The sequence below is a fragment of the Gadus morhua genome, chromosome 11, assembly GCF_902167405.1.
Source record: "Gadus morhua chromosome 11, gadMor3.0, whole genome shotgun sequence".
In the NCBI taxonomy this organism is placed as follows: Eukaryota; Metazoa; Chordata; class Actinopteri; order Gadiformes; family Gadidae; genus Gadus; species Gadus morhua.
The window spans coordinates 19,702,501-19,722,744 of NC_044058.1; the positions used below are offsets into that span (position 1 = coordinate 19,702,501).

At 44.2% G+C, this 20,244-nt stretch overlaps 1 protein-coding gene across 1 annotated transcript; it reads right to left on the bottom strand.

Moving 5' to 3' along the window:
• Window positions 1-99: 99 nt before the first annotated feature.
• Window positions 100-19,895, bottom strand: slc6a3 (solute carrier family 6 member 3). The gene is made up of 16 exons (XM_030371377.1): window positions 19,662-19,895; window positions 18,802-18,880; window positions 17,965-18,199; window positions 16,147-16,278; window positions 10,191-10,407; window positions 8,840-8,978; window positions 8,076-8,210; window positions 7,032-7,135; window positions 6,475-6,599; window positions 6,080-6,192; window positions 5,672-5,800; window positions 4,017-4,116; window positions 2,828-2,928; window positions 2,564-2,731; window positions 2,255-2,326; window positions 100-2,034 (listed from the first exon to the last, which is right to left on the bottom strand). Exons 2-16 carry the CDS (start codon window positions 18,856-18,858, stop codon window positions 2,011-2,013), a joined length of 1,851 nt encoding a protein of 616 aa, XP_030227237.1. The 5' UTR covers window positions 18,859-18,880; window positions 19,662-19,895; the 3' UTR covers window positions 100-2,010.
• Between the last annotated feature and the right edge of the window lie 349 nt (window positions 19,896-20,244).

Consider the following 20,244-nt stretch of genomic DNA (forward strand, 5'->3'; position numbering starts at 1 on the left):
TCAATATTGCAATATTGATCAGCAAAGGTATAGCCTCAACTCCACACAAACTACCTTAATAATGAATACAGTGGAAGTCTGTTTTTAACTGATCTTTAATATAGTGCACAATACAATACAGGTCTTTATGCATTACAATTACTTACACAGATATACCTTTTTTTGTTAATACCTCATAAGTCACATTACACACAGTTTATTTTAAATGTAATAAAAAGCAGCTTTCGGAACAGTCTTAAACGTTTTTGATTATAGGTTTCTGTAAACAGTAAACACAAAGCTTTGTGCTTTTTTTGGAAAAGTCTTAAAGTCATGTAAGCCCCAGCTACATGTATATGTAGACACATAGATCTAGCCACAGTATGTAGCAGTAAAAAATAAGTCAATATATAATGGACCCGTCTTTTAGAGATGGACTTGTGTGAATCAGGGAGATATTTTAACAACAAATGATAATAAATCCATTAATATATGTATTCATCTCTATATGTATATATTTGTTCCATCTTCTATCACATCTTTTCCCATACGGGGACGCAATGCTTCTGAGCCCACTTTAGTCTTTGGCAGAATGAACCAGTGATGTAGTGATGAACACACACACACACACACACACACACACACACACACACACACACACACACACACACACACACACACACACACACACACACACACACACACACACACACACACACACACACACAAACACAAACACTAAGGTATTTTAACATCAAAGTGTAATTGTGGAAAAGGGTAAGAGTTGGAGAACTCTCCCCATTATCCATCTACTCATCTCCTGGGTATGCTACCAGTCACCATATCAAACTCCACAACACATATTTCACTATGATTATGAGGATTATAATATATAAATCTGGTTACGGGCCGATCAATAGACATAATAGCAAGAGTGAAGGTAACAGGAAACTACTTCCGGTTGAAAGGCAATCTATCATGTTTGATTGGCAAAAAAGCAATACTATGTTAGAGATTTGTGTTAAAAAACATCTCAGTCAGGCATTAGGAAACTGGATGGAGGGTCATCTTGTCAATAGTGTGTAATTCAAATAGTTTTTTTGTATCCCTAGATTTTTTACTTGTTGTTATCGTTGTTAAAACAATAAATGCAACTTATATTGATGAAATCGTTCTAGAAATTGCCATGATGCCAACACCTTCTGGTGTCCAGGCAAACAAAAGTGAATAAGAAAAGTATGAAAAACATTGTCTGGGTCACAATGACATTTTCATGTACATGGAAAACATTTCAGGTTTAAATTTGGAGCAACTACCAGATATATTGTTACGTACGACATTTTGAACTGAAGAACATTAATAACCCTTGAGATTTAGTAAATAACATCATCACATCATCTGGTAACTACATTTCCCATTAATTATATCAAGTATAATGACATGATTGCTTTATGATTTTAGTTGGGATGAAATACTTTTAAGTTAATTTTTCATGTAAGCAAAGTGGCAGGGCGATCACCGCATTACAGCACAATGAAGGAAAGAAATTAAAGATTAATAATTGGCAGAGAAAATGTCGCATTCCATGTCCAGAACTCGATGGTTTTCTAGACATGGGATGTCAAGCTCAATACCGAATTACAATCGACTAAGTCCCTCCCACCACATTCAACTACCTGGTGAAAGGGGTCACCGCACAGCTTCAAGTTTCCATTGATGAAAGTAAAGACTACCACAAGTTTTGAACAGCGTTTTGTCTGCACTTCCAAACCTTCCAAGGAACGGCATCAACATTCCTGATGCCGTTCACTTCCCTACATTGATCCAGCCGCTCATCAACCCATGAATTTAATCTTTAATCCATCCATCTGTCTGTCTGTCCATCCACCCCTCCATCCACCTCTGCACCTGTTAATCTATTCATCCGTCCGTGCATTCATCCACCCAACCATCCATCCATCAGTCATCTATCCACATCTGTTTCATCAGCCCCTCTCTTTCTCGCTATCTTCCTGCGTGCGATTCAGCTCCTCAGACGGCCAACCAATGTTGCAGCTGTGGAATAATAAATAACACAACAGGAAATATCATTTCCGGTTGGCAACATATCAACTTGACTAAGCGGTAAAACTACCCAAGAGACCGATTGCCTTTAAAAATGACACGCGCGTTATGTTTCATGGTAATCCAATTGCATTATTGAAGTATCATCACAGATCGTATGAATCTATGTCTAACTTGACGTTGTTTGTGTGGTACTGAGATGAACACGTACCGTGAACTGTCGCACTTCGCCGTTGTCCACCAGGTGGTGTTCTGTCTCAGGGGTTATGGCGTAAGCTATTCTCTACTCACACAAAGAAGCAAACAAAAAAGATAATGATCGATAATCCCGGAGCAATCAACAGTGATGTTAATGGAACCAAGTCAAATAGGATGCATTCATCTGTGTCTAGAATAAAGATGTTTTGCCATAAATAATACCTTTAAGCTATTTTGGGTGTATTCCGCTGTCTGCATTTTTTGGTAAAACAGTAAGTAACAATGAGTAGAATGTATTAACACCAATGGTCGACAAACTCACATCGCAGAACTTCCCAGGAAGTGAGCATAGCTTGTAGATGGCGTAGAGGGGAACCATGCTCATGGAAGAGATGGCAAGGCACCAGCCCACCATGTTAGCCCATGTGGGAAACGTGTACGAACCATAGCTTGGAGGGTTGAATGTGGCGAAGCTCACCACGACCATGAACTAAAGAGGACAGAAAAAAAGTATATCATAATTATAATAAATATATATTTTGATATAAGGTCCACATAAGGGAAGTATGTAGTTGAGGAAGCTCACCAGTAGAAAGCAGGGGCTGACAAATTTCCAGCACAGCCGCCAGTACAAGCCTGGTCTGTGGCCAATCATCTCCTCGATGTCATCGCTGAAGCGGTCCACGCCTGAAACAGTTCAAACAGACAACCCATGCTCAATGTCAACACCCCCAAAAACCCCCTTCACCTCATTCACTTCAACAATCAATGTACCTAATATGGCAACAAAACAACCCCTTTAACAAAATTGTGCATGCATTCTAAGTGAGAATTAAAGTGTTACTGTGATCTAAAAGGTAGAGGTTTTCATAGAGGAACCTTTATTAAAGGTGTTGAAGTGACCCTCCCTGTCTCTTGCCTCCATGGGCACATCTTCCTACATTTAAACAAAGATGCGAACCGACGGCCAGATATTGAGTGGCACTTGATTGGGAGGGATTACGTGGATTGTAAAGCTGTCGTGGACTACCACACAGAACAGTGTCTTAATAAAGGCTATTTTCAGTCATCGCAGGGTCTTGGAAAAGGCCAAGCGGGAAACCCTGTGGCTAGATCTATGTGTCTTGCTAGGATCGGGACCTATTAGCCTGATAAGGGGGCAGTGGACTGAGCCTGAATACCGAGGGGTCCGGCTTACCCCTTCATTGATCTCAGTGATACAAACTGAATAGGAAACAACAGGACCAACCTTAAAACCAAACCTTGAGATGACCTGTTATCAATGTCATGATTCAGATTTTTCATGGTTTCCCATCTTAATGAAATAACATTTAAAATTATGTTATGTTTGTGTGTTTATTGTCGCAATCGTCAAATTAGGTGGTGTTCTGTAACAATTAGAAGCAATATTCACATCTTTAAGAACAGACTTTCAATTCTACAGGCTTCACGTTAGCATTATTTGCCAATTAAAAAACATGGCAAATTTGACCACATAAATGCAGACTGTGGGTGTTGTGATTCATCCAATCGTTGAACAATCTCGGACACCCGTTCTCCAACATAGCTCAGACACAACCCTGAACAGGCCAAAAGCCAATATCGGAATAATAATAAGAAATAATAGATAAAAATAGATCTCTGTAATTGTTGGAGTGTATACTGTGTGTGTGCAGCACCGCCCTGGATCCATATCACACCACATCTCATCAGCCCCTCCTAATGGGCCATCGGCTTGGCTGGCCATGAGTCAGACACCTCCCCTAACTCCTCACCGTAGAACCATGCGATGCCAATTGCCTCAATGAGCACTCCAAACAGGATGGATGTTCCCGCCGCAAAGTGGTCCAAGAGTGTGAACACATACATGCCTCCCTGGAGACACGACCAATGCAAACACAAGATCACATTTGTTAGGAACCTGAAGGCACACAGGAGGATGGCAGGTGCCATTTTGTGCATCACAGTGTGAGTGTCGCCTCAAACCGTTTGTACAGAGTTAGTGCCAAGTCGTTCAGTTTAAAGGAGCAGTAGGCAATTTTTCGGTTGAATCATTTGAAGTACTTAATTAAGTACAAATTGTTAAATTGTTCAGCAGCTATCTGTTAATCCAATGTTCTACAAAAACATATACATCTAATCTATCTAAGTGACTTCATAGTAGGCTGCCAATATTTTTTCAACCCAGCATTTCAAAGAGTCGACCTACAGTATTTTCATCTCTCAAAGACAAATTCCTTAAGGGCCTACTACAAAAAGCTATAATTATGTGAATTGTAAAATGTTACATATGGTTCAACACTTGGATGTCCAACCTGCATACATATATTGTATATGCTGCATATATTATCTCCACCCTTCGAGTCTCACTCTATACTCAATAACGCAACGTCATACACATTATCTCGCCATCTATCGACCTGCAACGCCGTTTCATTACTGGTGGTTTAGTTTAGTTTAGTTTAGTTTATTAGGATCCCCATTAGCCATTGCACTTGGCAACAGCTACTCTCCCTGGGGTCCACATTTAACAAGACAAACATACAATAAATCAACAATACATGAAAACAGGATAAAGAATAAAAGAGAACAGAAAAAAACAAAACGAAAACAAAAGCATATACAATTATTACATCATAGAGAGGGAAAAGAAAGGCATACATAGATAAAATTGTGAAGTAGCAAGTATGATTTTTCATAGCACCACTCCACTAACATCACATAATCTGCACACCTAAATTGACAAGTCTAAATAAACTATTGTGAATTATTCAAATGGATTTTGAGCTGTTTTTTAAAGTGTATTCTAACCTTAATATCTATGATTGTGTGAGGTAAAGCGTTCCATATTGACATCGCTGTACATAATTGTTTTTTTGATTGCATTAGATTAAGGCATGGGCACTGTAAAACGTTCCAGTACCACCTGCCTGGTAGAGTAGTTATGTCTATTACTGGTGTAATGAATTAATTTGTACAAACAATTAGGTTTGTTGCTAACACAAATGCTCCTAAAAAATAAAGTGAGACTAGCTAGCAGTCTTTGTTCTACCATGAGCCAAGATAGGCATTTATGCATACGTAAAATATTAGTCCTATTTCTACATTGAAGTGCCAGACGCACCGCTCTATTTTGGACATGTTGTAGTTTTCTCAAGTCCTTTTTTGCTGCACTCGACCACACAGCAAGACAATAGTCACGATGGGACAGAACCAGTGCCTGGATAACCTGGACCACAGAGGTAGATGTTAATGGTAGGTGGTCATGAATAACAACAACTTAATCCGAGCAAATGCTTCTCAGGAAACGAAGAGGATATAAAGAATGGCGAGGGGGGTTAGGATGTACAGCTGAACGGCTGCTGTCAAATTGCCATTAAACAGCGATGGATCGATCCTCTGACAGGACCGCAGGGGCGGCGATACTCACATTGGTGACGCAGAACAGGGATATGAGGAAGGTGGAGACGACGATGAAAAGCGTGAAGAGCTCCCGGTGCTTGTGGAGGCACTTAAACTCATCGATCAGCCCGGTGATCACAGACTCCATACCTCCCATCTGAGGACAGAGTGCATGAGAAGCAAGGCTGCAGCAATCTACTACAATGTACATGTCAGGATTTTGACATGAATTGGATAAGGTTGTTATGATCGCAACAAAAACATCCGAGAAGTCATGCTGCTAGGCTACATTTTTCGATAGCTCTGCAACTTAAAACTATAATTTTGAGAAAATGTTGATTACATTCTGACAAAGTCAGGACTTAAGATTGTGTGGTTGTGTTGTTGTGTGTGTGGCTGCATATGTGCATGTGCGTGTTTGTGTGTACACACTTACAGCACTATCTATGCCCAAGGTCAGTAGCATGATGAAGAAGATTACCGCCCAAACGGAGGACCCAGGCAACGTTGCAATGGCCTCTGGGTAAATCACAAACACCAGCCCAGCGCCTAAAATGTAGGAAAACACAAGTTTACTAAATATCTACTATTAGATATCCCCTTTCCTGACAACATGCCACATGACAACATATGCCATACATAATAATGTCATGTTTCAGATACACCAAATATGTAGAGGTGTATTTTGTAAAACATGCACCTACAGAAGATCATAAAGATTTAAGCGTCTTAGAGTACCATATTAAGCGCTATATAAATTTCAATTTCAATTATTATTATTATTATTATTATTATTATTATTATTATTATTATTATTATTATCATCCCTACCATCTCGAGCAACCTTGTCCAGAGGCACGTTGTGCTTGTGGGACATGTAGCCCAGGAAGGAGAACACCACGAAGCCGGAGAAGAAGCTGGTCAGGGAGTTGATTGAGCTGGTGATGATGGCATCTCTGGGGGATGACAATCAGGCACAATCATCGAATTCAATAAACGTATTTTCTTTTTTAAATTCTGATTTAATTTGCAATTGCTGGAAGATTGATCATGCTGTCAGTTGGGCAGATCTAGTGCGGCATTTAGCTGCTATTTGAATGCTTTCTTGATGCCGGTGTGTTAATCAAGTGCCTCTGCATGTGCATGTAATGGTGAGAGATCAATGGATAAGCCTGCTCTCCCCCTGCTTCTCTTCTTTCACCTCTGCCTCCTCCTTCACCAACTGCTCCTCCTCCTCCTCCTGCTTTTCCTTCAGTTCCTCTTCCTCCCCCTCCCCCTCCTCCTTCTCCTTCACCTCCTTCTCTTCCTTTTTTCCTTCACCCTTTCCTCCTCCTTTTCCGTCACCTCCTCCTCCTCATCCCAGTCCCCGGTTCTCCTATTCCTCTCACCTGTAGCAGTTGTTGCTGAACTTGTTGTAGCTGGAGAAGGCGATAAGCACGCCGAACCCGACGCCCAGAGAGAAGCAGATCTGCGTCGCCGCCTCGATCCAGACCTGGTGTGTTGGAGATGGATGGGGTCGGGGGTGATGGTGGTGGGGGAGGTGAGGGCGGTGCATGTAGTGGGGGTGGTTGTTGGTTGTGGGATGGGGGTGTTGATGAGGGTGAAGACGGTGGTTGTAGGTGATGGTTGTGGTTAGTGGCGGAGGTGGTGGTGTTGGACGTGGTGGTTGGTGGTGTTGGACGTGGTGGGTGCGGCAGTTGTTGTAATGGTGGTGGGTAGTGTTGGTCAGGGGTGGAGGTGGTGGGTGGGGCAGTGGTGGTGGTGTTGGTTGTGGACAAGAGGGACAAGCACGGTTGTGTGAAGCGGCGGTACAAAGGGCCCGGCGCAGGGTCCGTTATTAGGGATAATTGCGGGAAACTCATTCAACAGAAGTAGATGAAAGACCCATGTGAATACGGGGGGGTAATTTTGCAAATTGCTGCCGAATGCATGTGTCTAATCTAATTTTCAAATTGCTACCGTGTACCGCTTTCCCCTTATTCTTCTTTCGTTCACTCTCTCACTTTGTCTCTCTCTCTCTCTCGTTCTCTTTCGTTAATCCTGTGTGCTTAGTCACTAAGCTGTCGTTTAGTTCTACTCCTCTTCAGACAGTGAGTTGACACTAGTCAATCTAAACCTTGGACGACTTAATGCCCGGTGCTCTGCATCCCTGTCCACCCCATCTCCTCTCCTCTCTTCCACTTCGTTATATATGGCTGCTTGTTAGGAAGAGGCTGCCACACATGGGATAAATTGCAAATAACATGACATGATGGTCTTTTGGATGGTCATCAACATCCAAAAGACCATCAAGTTTATCTAACAGAACGAAAAAGTATTGCGGTGATGTGATACTAGGTATCCTAGAGATGATTCTCTGAACTCCCACACAAACATGACCCCCCCACCCCCACACCCATCCCAACCGCCATGCCCTCCCCCACGAGGCTTGCCTGGGCATCGCAGAGTCGCAGGAAGTCCACGGAGAGGTAGGCCCTAATGCCGTCCATGGCCCCGGGCAGCGTGACCCCACGAATCAGAAGGACGGTGAGCACCAAGTAGGGCATGGTGGCCGTGATCCACACCACCTGCACACACACACACACACAGAGGCACACACACACACACACACACACACACACACACACACACACACACACACACACACACACACACACACACACACACACACACACACTCACACACCCACACACACAGACAGACAGACAGACAGAGGCACAGACACACACACACACACACACAAACACAGACAGTGGCACGCACATGCACACAGACACACACGCACGTGCATACGCAAACATACGCACGTGAACACAAATAGAGGTACTCACATACCGAGTACACAAACATACATACAAACACACACACACACACATACAAGCACACACACACACACACACACACACACACACACACACACACACACACACACACACACACACACACACACACACACACACACACAAACACACACACACACATGCACACACACAAATAGACACACTCACACACCACACTCACACGCATACAAGCACAAACACACATACACACATACACACGCACGCACACACATACACACACACAGATAGATACACTCACACACCACACGCACAAACAAACACACCATGATTAAAGACCCTGCATATTCAAAGGCTCTCAGGTTCGATCAGCCATTCTAAGAGCCCGACGTCTGTACCTTGCCAGAGGTCTTGACCCCCTTCCAGAGGCTGAAGTAGAGCAGCACGATCACCACCGCCAGGCAGGAGGTCAGCTGCCAGCGAGGCTTTCCCAGGTCGTCGATTCCTCCGCTGTCCTGGATGTGGAGAACTCCACGTCTGAGAAATTCAAAGAAAAACACACCGACAAAGTTATAGGGGCTCAGGTGACTTGAATTCAACCAGAAACCCCTTGGACAAATATGTCAAACTACGCTCGATCGCTGATCTCTATCGACCATGACGAAAGTTGGTGACATGCATATCCAGGTTGTTGCTTTGGTGGGGCCCCTGGAAAGAATACACCAAACATGCAGAAAACAATCCCTCAATGATTGTATAATGATAGTAGTAGTATTATTGTGACACGCAGAAAAAGGTGTGTCGCAAGAAAATGTGAGAAGAGTATGGGATGTATGTATGGCAGTAAAATTAGTAAGAACTAGTCTACTTCTATTTCTATCACAAGAATAGTTATCGAATAAACAATGAGGAGAGCAGCAACACATTGGCCAACATACTGATTGTTTCATAAAAGTTTATACTTCTGCAAAATCACGTTTCTTTCACTTTCGTATCTATTTTCAGTTTCAAAAGGAAAGCAATGATAGAGAGGCAGAAGAACTCTCGGGCCCGCCCCGCTCAGCTGCTCAAATTGCCCCCAGGTGGATGTGTGGAAATAGAGCCCTGCTGATTTGCATGGCAGGACAGAATGGCTTGGATGTCACAACAGAACCACCCCTCGCGTCTCCAGTGAAAGGAGGACACCTGGTCGGACCCACCGGGGGGGGACGGCCGCGGACGCAGCGGGGGGCGGGACTTTAGAATAGCACCGAAAAAAGAAAAAAGTCTGCTGGAAATGCGTTTCATGAGGCCACTTGTTAGCAATGTGATGTGCAACGTGCTTAGGTCTGTTTGACAATAATTACGTTGCGCAATACCTTCAGACTGTACTTTGTTTTGTTTTAAGAGTATTTCAAGAATTGTTTTGTTTATTATTAAACCGACTATGACCAGCACAATCTTTGTCATGCGACCATATGATACCGTATTGTATACAATTCGTGTAGTACCCTCGCAAACATAATAGCACCTTTTTTCTGACTTTCCAACCAATTTAAAACAATCAGAATTGCTCCTGACTTTAAAGGTCCCATGCCACCAGGTGTGAGTGTTATTAGCCCTACAAGCTATTTTAAAAATCTGCCCCTTATGACATCAAAAGTGGGCGTGTCATGGGACATACCTGGTGGCATGTCATCGGACCTTTAAAGCTCTACGATATTAGATGGCAGACCGGGCACATGAAGCCTTGTGTGACCGCGGACTCACTCAAAGTACTCCTGCGCGGGCGTGGCCTTATGCGAGTCGTTGATGGAGCTGTTGTGTGCCCAGTCGGAGCAGTTGGGGCTGTTCCAGGTGTTGTTGCAGTGGACCCAGGGCAGCTCGCTGGTGAAGGACGAGAAGAGGTAGAACAGGGCCCAGGAGATGATCACGTTGTAGTAGAAGCCCACGTACAGCGAGATCAGGATCACCGTGTAGCCCACGCCTGCAGAGAGCCACAAAGAACATGCTGGTTTGTTGAAGGTCCTAGCCATTGGTTATACTTCATGCTTTGTTTGCTCAAATCCTTTTCAGGGCAACTTCTTAAGCATTGGTGCACGATATAAAGTCCCTAAAATGATTAATACGATTTAATTAATTTTCTTTCATGGAAAAATGTGAGGGAGTCAAAATGATACGTTGGGTGGGTGTGCCAATTTGGCAGTGTAGCTGAAAAGAAATCAAGCCAGGTTTTTTATATATTATAAACATAATTTCTTAACCTTTGTGTCGTGTTCGTTTCTCTCCCCTTACTTTGGTGCTCCCAGTCAAATTTGACCAGCCTGTTTTAACTGCCCTTACAATAACAAAAAAAACAATGATCATTACCAAACTTTATTGAACTCCCTTTTAACCTGTAAACAATGTCTCAGAGTACTGGTTTACATAAATAACAGCAGTGAATACACAGAAATTGAAAGTTGTATTCCAAAATTAACATTTATTGTAAAAAAAAGACAGTAAAATCAAAACAGAGACCAAATTCACAGAACATCAACATGAACACATTGTGTGCGTGTGTGTGTGTGTGTGTGTGTGTGTGTGTGTGTGTGTGTGTGTGTGTGTGTGTGTGTGTGTGTGTGTGTGTGTGTGTGTGTGTGTGTGTGTGTGTTCAAACACAGGAGTGCCATTTTGCAATCTGGTCGCAGTGTGCCTTGCAAACGTATGCATCACATTTGAAACATGTAAGACTTGTCTCATTGTCTCTAGGGGCAGAGAGCTTGCATCTCTTCAGTTTCTGCCCCTGTTTTGGGGGGTGAGCGGCCAGGGCAGTGGCTGGGGCTTGCAGGATCCTCACCAGACTGCCATAGGCTGGTGTGCGGGGAAGGTGCTGGCACCGTTGAATTAGAGGAGTCACTTAAGCTTTCCCAAGCTATGCCAGGAAGAGTCTCCTCTTGAAACATTTCCCCTGATTCCAGGCTGGGTCAATCGCTGTCCACACCACATATGCATTACATGCAGACACATCAAGGATGTTGTGGAACACTGCCATAGGGCAACGAGCTGTCATTCACTTGCAGGTGTATGTACCAGTAAGCTGCAATGAAAGAAACAAGTTAACAAGCTAACCCTAACCCAATGACTAGATTTAAAACAATATTGAATCTGCCTTACACAAAGTAAGTAAATCAAATGCATGACAGATGAAAATATACATTACCTTATCAAGGCAGTCAACGCCTCCTTTGTTTCTGTTGTAGTACAGTATGTTCTGGGGTTTCCTGTGCTCTGCTTTGCTGACAGCGGCGTAATTGTGTCGAGTGCTCATCAGGATGCCATTCTTATTTTTCTTGGGCAAATATGACCCAAGACTGTGTGTAAGTGAAGGCAATTTGGATGAGAGTATATTTCTCCCTCTGGTCGAAACCAGTGCAGGGGGAAGTTGAGGCTTGTTCTTCCTCACTGTCCCCACCATGAGGAGCTTTCTTTTCAGCAGCTCCTGACCAAGCCCATGTGATGTGAAAAATGTATCACATGTGATGTTATGCCCCTCGAGACCGGCTGTCATGTCCCACACAACACGCATGACTTGTTTTTTTTCTGGCCTTCCAGTAACAGGTTTCCCTGTGTAAACCTGCATATTCCAGGCGTAGCTGCTCCTGGCATCACATGCTGCCCAGATCTTGATCTCTTACTTGCCTGGTTTGCTTGGGATGTACTGTTTGAATGGACAGCGACCTCGATTCACTGTCACCTTAGGGCCTGGATTGTACATTAGTGGTAGGTGCTCCAACCACCCGTCTCAAACGTTTCTGATGGCAGCCAGTTTGTGGTCTCGCCAGCGGAAAGGTTGTGTAGCTCTGTCATCAAATCTGATAACTCTTGAGAGGATATGAAACTGCTGCATAGTTGACCGGAATATAGGCCTCCCTGACTCTGCCTCCCACAGACTTTTTGTAGCCTCGTTGTTGGACCGATGTACTCCTGCTAGAATCAACAGACGCATGTAGGCTTGGGGGTCTACCTGGTCCAATGTCTTCCATGTGTCCGCAAACACACGCCCCCCTTCCAGGTTTGTCATCACCAGTATAATTTCCACAATGGACTCTGGTAAAGAGTTGGAAGCTGGACTTGATGTCACCAAGATGTTGCATACCGTGTTGGCCCTGGCGTCATCCTAATGATACTTTCCCCTCTTGCTCTGCCTCCTCTGTCCTGGGGGATGAATACCAGAGCAAGTTGCCATCCTTGGACTGGAATTCCACCTCAGGTGTGTCTTCCCCAGGGGCCTCTTCGCTAGGTGCCCCCTCCCCAGGTGCCTCTTCCCCAGGGGCCTCTTCGCCAGGTGCCCCCTCCCCAGGTGCCTCTTCCCCAGGGGCCTCTTCCTCAGGGGCCTCTTCCTCAGGGGCCTCTTCCTCAGGGGCCTCGTCCTCGCCATCTGTTGACTGTTCGGTCTCATGATGGTCTGGATCAAAATCAGGATCGTTGTCTTATATTTCTGAGACTTCCTCCTCTATTTCTGGTTCAACTTCAATCTCCTCTTCATCAGTTTGAAAAAAAAGGTCAAGAGCCTCAGAAAATCCTCTGATCGGGCGCTGACTCATTGTCTTCATAGTAAAATAAGAGCAATGCACAAGCAAGCTATTTATAGGGGATCTGTGAGAAGATATCATACATTTTGTATTGAAGGTGTGGTCCACGTGGGGGGATAGGTGCATAAGCACGGGAAAGAGAGGACACCTAATTGTTCAGTCTGAAAGGGGATTTTTGACCGGGAACACCACAGGTGTTACAAAGTTGACTGAACAACTTAAAATTCAATGAAAGTAGTGATCAGTAATTGTATATGTTCAAATGCCTAGTGTGGAGGATATCATAAGCCCTCGAGACAAAAGGATGTCAAACACAATATTTAAGATTGATTGAAATGGAAATTGGTCAGATTTGACCCGAGCACGACAGGAAGGTAAAGTATGCTAATTTAAATGATTAAGATAGTACTTTTTAATTTAAGATTGCTATCCCCAATGCCAACGTTAACCATGATACGCATGCTAATTTCGCATTTATCTAGCATTAACATCACTAATTGGGATCATAAAAACCTGTATTTTGCTTTCGCTGCCAAATTGTGACTGGATTGCTTAGTTTGATGGACTAGCATATCGACATAGACATAGATGGTAGACCTCTATGGTCCAAAAAGCAAGCCTTGTGTTTTAGGGCTTGGTTTTTGGACCGCAACACATATTCGCATCGAGGTAGACGGCTGTGTACACAATTGTGTGGGTGTGTGTTGTGAAACGCGCTGGACAGAGTAATGCATACAGGGCACATCAAGACAGTCTTCACCGTGGAACCACGAAATGTCATCACATGTCCCAGCACTGTCCCTGTTTCTCTCCGAGGACATCATACATCACTCTGCGGCTATCAGTTAGATCAAACAGCGGTTGTTAACAACGGGAGAGAACTCACACACATTATCTCTACAACCCTAATATTATCTCCCTGTAACCCATAAAAAACAGCTTTCACTACTACAAAACATCTCCATCTCCTTTTATAGTCCTTGAAGGGCCTTGAAAGTGAGGATCGGTCCACTCTGTGACTTATCTATATCAAACACAATTGCTGATTGCGCTAATCGAGTGGAAAAGCCGGGGTGCCCTCGGCGTTCCACCCACTAATCGCTGAGCTCCTCCGACAACATATTGTCAAAGGCTTTCAACAACGGTAGCCGGTCCAAACGGCGACAAGAGTGCGGAAGCCGTTTTTCCCTTTCTTTTTAAAGGTTGTCTCTCCCTAATTTTTCTAGCGTTCAGATAAATCTGCCCTTTTCGTTTCACTGCAAAGGTCAAATTCCTGGTGAAACCCCGATGGGTAAGCCTTTTGGCTGGAGAGCTTGACCAGAAGGGCAGGTGTGTATGGTATGTGTATGCGTGTGTTATATAAATGTGTGTGTTGAGGATGGGGGGGGGGGGGGGGGCATCCTTCTCCCCACTGTCCTATGCGGTCAGACACCACATGTGTCCTTCATCATCGCCATCGATCCTGAGGGGAAATGGCATTGTTGATCAGCATAATTACTGTTGATACTGGTGCACACGTGTGTGTGTGTGTGTGTGTGTGTGCGTGTGTGTGTGTATGTGTGTGTGTGTTTGTTAGTATGTGCATTTGTGTGCGTGCGTGTCTGTGTGTGTGTGTTTGTGCTCGTGCACGGGAGTAATTACTGTTATCCCCCTGCAGAGCGGCAAAGCGACAGAAGGAAGTGTGTGATTAGAATGTCAACGTACTCAGTGGGTTTCTGACAGACAACACATGTTCACATGCACGCACACACACTCCTGGACACACAAAACACATCCATCTATACACGTTTCCCACTTTAAAGACAAGAAACCAACTCATTTGAACAGAAGAGAAAGGCACAGAGACAAGGACATTCCCAGGTACCACTACCTGGAGAAGAACACGCACAATTTAAGAAGACAGACAGCTGCTAGCGTCCACCAGGACATGGTGAAGACAGACAGGTGCTAGTGTCCAACAGGACAGACAGGTGCTAGCGTCCACCAGGACATGGTGAAGAAAGACAGGTGCTAGTGTCCAACAGGACAGACAGGTGCTAGCGTCCACCAGGACATGGTGAAGACAGACAGGTGCTAGTGTCCAACAGGACAGACAGGTGCTAGCGTCCACCAGGACATGGTGAAGAAAGACAGGTGCTAGTGTCCAACAGGACAGACAGGTGCTAGCGTCCACCAGGACATGGTGAAGACAGACAGGTGCTAGTGTCCAACAGGACAGACAGGTGCTAGCGTCCACCAGGACATGGTGAAGACAGACAGGTGCTAGTGTCCAACAGGACAGACAGGTGCTAGCGTCCACCAGGACATGGTGAAGACAGACAGGTGCTAGTGTCCAACAGGACAGACAGGTGCTAGCATCCAACAGGACGGACAGGTGCTAGTGTCCATCACGACATGGCTGGTAACTCAGACAGATTCTGACGATGAAAGATTCTGTGCAATGGATGAAATGCATTTGTTGTCCTTATGGTATTTTGTTATGGTACAGCTTCTTACTCCACATGCAATCTGTATGCATTCATTTTGACTTTGACTTTGTGTAAAAAGAATGCCACAATATAAAAAATAAACTGAATTTAAAATCATGTTTAAAATTTCTGGTAACAAGATTGAAAACAACAAACTAAAGCCGCTACATGCATTCACTCAAACCAGCAGTTTGCCGAACGTTGGGGGGTCTGTGTGTCTCTGTGTCCTAATACTCAGAGCATTGATGAAGTGCAATGTCCTTCGCTTGACAGAAGAAGGAGTACAGATGAGGAGTCCTAAAAGCCCAATTTATCACTCACCTTCCATCTGATTGCACAAACGGCCAGACATTCACGTGTGTGTGTGTGTGTGTGTGTCTGTGGTGTGGTGGTTAACGCCTGTCATTGTCAGGCGACAAAAAGATCAACAGTAACATGGACAGACGGTTGGATGGTTGACGAGGCAGGTAGACACTAAAGTGTGTCTGATTTGTTAGTGTGTGTGTGTGTGTGTGTGTGTGTGTGTATGTGTGTATTCGCATGCGTATCCATGCGTGAGAAGGGTGTGTGTGTGTGTGTGTGTGTGTGTGTGTGTGTGTGTGTGTGTGTGTGTGTGTGTGTGTGTGTGTGCGTTTGTTGAAACGGCATCGACGGTTTGTCTTTAAGCGATTGGCCGCCACTCACCTTTGAATATGGGGCAGATCTTCCAGACCCCAGCGGCCCCCTCTCTGTTGTACTGCCCCAGGGCCAGCTCCATGTAGAAGAGAGGCATCCCCGCTATCACCATGAAGAACATGTAGGGCACCAGGAATGCACCTGCACACCGCACACACAAGCACAGGGGAAGGGCCGGTCTTGAACGGGACGATTGCTCGGCCTCTGGCATTGTTGATTAAAGATTTCTCGAGAACCGCTCATCCGAACAACTTCAGACTCGACACTGTGTTTCCTTGGGTCCTCAGCCATACCTGTGCCAAGTCCTTCGGAGCAATCAAAAGTACAGACATACACGCAGGAGAGATACCTCAAATTATATTAAGGTATTATCTATTATTTTTTTCGTGAATGGCTTCCTTTCTTAAAGTGCTTCGTTATTTTGCTGTGTAATAGTGACCTGCATCATATGCATTCTGGGAAGAAATCTTTAACTCATTCAATTTATCGATCTAATCAATCAATCTATGTATAAGAATATTGAAAAGATAACACAAATCCCGTTGGTAAAGACATTTACCTCCCCCAACAAAAAGCAATGCATTTCAATGACATTATTTTATTATTAATGCTACTTTGTTATTATTTCCCCCGAGTTACACACACAGTTACACACCCCACTTGTCAATTCGGCTTATTTACTTTGACGCAACAAACAATGACCATAGTGTGTGTCGGCGAAACATCACACGTCCTGTGTAGACGCCTTGTGAGTAAATCAGCGGTGACAGCCATTAGCCGCGGAGAGCGACACTGCGTTGCGCCGCCCATCGACAAAGAGGGTAGAGGCTCTGCTACCAGCAGGGCTTCTGTCCGTCTTTTGCTACAGGCAATTATGACCACTTTTAAACCTAATAGGGGCTCTATGTTAAACAGCTGTAATTATCCTCCTGCGATTGTTGGACCTAATCTATGCTGTAGCCGCAGCTGCGGTGGGATTTTCCCTATTTTGATCTCTCTGAAGGGGCCCTGGACCTCAAACGCAGCGTTTTACAGTGAAGACATCACTTGCGGATGCAAGGCGGGGGACATTTGACACACACATACACACACACACACACACACGCGCACACACACACACACACATGTTGTCCCCAACACACACGCACGCATGCACACACGCACATGCACACGCACACACACACACACACACACACACACACACACACACAAACCCACACACTCTCACACACACACACACACACACACACACACACACACACACACACACACACACACACACACACACACACACACACACACACACACACAGACAAATGCATGCAGACTCACACATTGCTTATTTATACAAATATATTATCTCCTTCTTCTAGTTGAGCCTTTTCATAAAATGTTCAATCTAAAACAACTCTTCATATAGGACGCAACCCTTTTGTTTTTTTTATTTCTATTCCCCCGAAAGCAAATAAACGTTGGATCTGAATCGTCATGACGACCTGCCGCCATCCTCGCATGCATCCTCCTTGGAAGACGTATGTGTCTCTCATGTGGGAGATAGAGAGTTATGTGTCTTATGACCGATGTTTCTCTTATGAGGGAGATAGAGAGAAAGACATTGAAGCAACTGTGAAAAAAACATTGAGTACTTTTCTCTTGATTTCTCCCTCCTTCCCTCCCTGTGTTAGGCCCAATCCCATTTCTACCCCTTACCCCTTCCCCTTACCCCTCCTCCTTGCTTTGAAGGGGTAAGGGGAAGGGGGAGGGGTAAGGTGAAGGGATAAGGGGTAGAAATGGGATTGGGCCTTATTGTCTATCGGTCTTCCTTACCCCCTCCGTTCTTGTAGCACAGGTAGGGGAACCTCCAGACGTTGGCCAGATCCACGGCGAAGCCGATGACGGACAGCAGGAAGTCGATCTTCTTGCCCCAGGTCTCCCTCTCCACGGGCCCCCCGCTGGGGTCCGTCTGGGGCGGGGCCGCCACCGGCCCCGCCCCGGCCGCCACCACCAGGGTGCTGGCGGTGAACTGGACGCCGTTCTGCTCCTTCACCAGGATCAGCTCCACCTGCACAGGGCCATGGAGGGCAAGGCTTGCAATCATATCAGTCAAAAGTTTTTTTTTTTGTGAAGAACATTAGAAAATAAAGTAGGATTGTTGGAGACTTCTTTTTTATAGATGAACCCTATTTATAAAAAAGAAAAATACAATTTCAGACCACAGTTAACCCACACATTAATGGATCATCATCGTATGCTTCTAATCTAAGTAAACGCCCCGCGTCGTTGGATGAATTAATTAAATGACGGATGATCATTTGACACCCCTTAATAAGTGTTGAAATCATGGTCTGACTTAGAAGAAGAAATCGATCTGCTCAAACAATTGAACAATGGTCAACATCCTGGTTAAAACGCCCATGTTTTCTATGCTATTATGCTTCAAAGTATTGGTTGAATTAATCATTCTACCGTATATATACATATATATATATATAATATATATATATATATATATAACCACGCCTTTTGTGCTGGCATAGTAACATTACTGGACAGTTTTGTCTTTACTTTATAAGGTTAAGTTACAAATGAAAACCACACTTTCGGAAGAAACAGGCACACACACAAACATACACACACACACACACACACACGTCTGTCTCTGACCTCTTTGGGGCCCATGGTGTTGGAGGCAGATTTCTCTGGGGCCACTCCTGAAGACATCAGGCCGATAGGAGCTTTATCTCTGAGCACGGAGAGAGAGAGAAAAAGAGAGAGACAGAGAGAGAGAGAGAGAGAGAGAGAGAGAGAGAGAGAGAGAGAGAGAGAGAGAGAGAGAGAGAGAGAGAGGGGGGGGGGGGGGGGGGGGGGGGGGGAGAAGGGGAGTTGAAACAGGGACAAAGATGGGGATATTACAGTGATAGCAGAGAGACAGAAAAAAGAAACGAAAGATAGAATAAATGAAAGAAAAAGAAAAATATAAAGAAAAGAGAGACAGCGACAAAGAGATAATTGGGGCGTCATTACAAAACCAAATCAGGGATGGCGTATCAAGCTCAAAACGCACTTGTTGATCGCCATTTTGATAGCTGTCTGCTTGTCGTTTCCACTCTACTACTTTTGATTTTGCCATCTTTTACATGCAATACATTTTGAAGCACATTGCTTTGAGTTATTTAAATATCATAATTCTCTCTACACAACGGCTTGTGTGTTATATACATTGCGAAGGAAGACGTTTTGACCATTCAACTGAAATGGACAGTGTGAGGTCATTGGAGTCGGGACACTGTTATCCGTCAGTAACTGATTTTAAATCTTCAGACTAATTCTAACAAATGAAAACAAGCACAAACTGGGCCCAACAGCAATGGTGAAACAGTTAAAAACCCTCCGTTCATTTTGCATTGACTTCATAAACCACTTTTTAAAACCACAAACAATCAAGGTTCAACGTTTAAATAATTCATAAATGTCAACATCATATCACATACTTCAGAAGACAATAGTGTGGAAGAAATACTCACCTTTTCAAAGAAAGAATACTAAATAAAAGCGAGGTCAATGGTTATTCTGTTTCTCCCGCGACCGACAGGGACAGTTTAAATCCAGTTGTGCTTAAGCTCCTCCATGCGTTGTGAAGTGACATTGACCATATCTGGAGACCCTCGCCTGGTCCAATCCACAGTGAAGCAAATGGGGGAGAGAGGGAGAGAGAGAGTAAGAGAGAGAGAGAGAGAGAGAGAGAGAGAGAGAGAGAGAGAGAGAGAGAGAGAGAGAGAGAGAGAGAGAGGGTGTAGGGGAGAGAGAGAGCGAGCGAGATAGAAATGGGGAAAGAGATTTAATGTATAAAGAAAAGAGATAAAAGATAGATAAATTAAGATATTAAATAGAAATAGATGGACAACTAGATGAATACATTAGATAGATAGATAGATAGATAGATAGATAGATAGATAGATAGATAGATAGATAGATAGATAGATAGATAGATAGACAGATAGACAGACAGATAGATAGATAGATGGAGAGGAGAGAGAACTCAGCAGACCACCTTCTGTGGTGGTCCCACTCTAGAGATCTGCCCGTCTGTGGGACCACCCTTAAAAT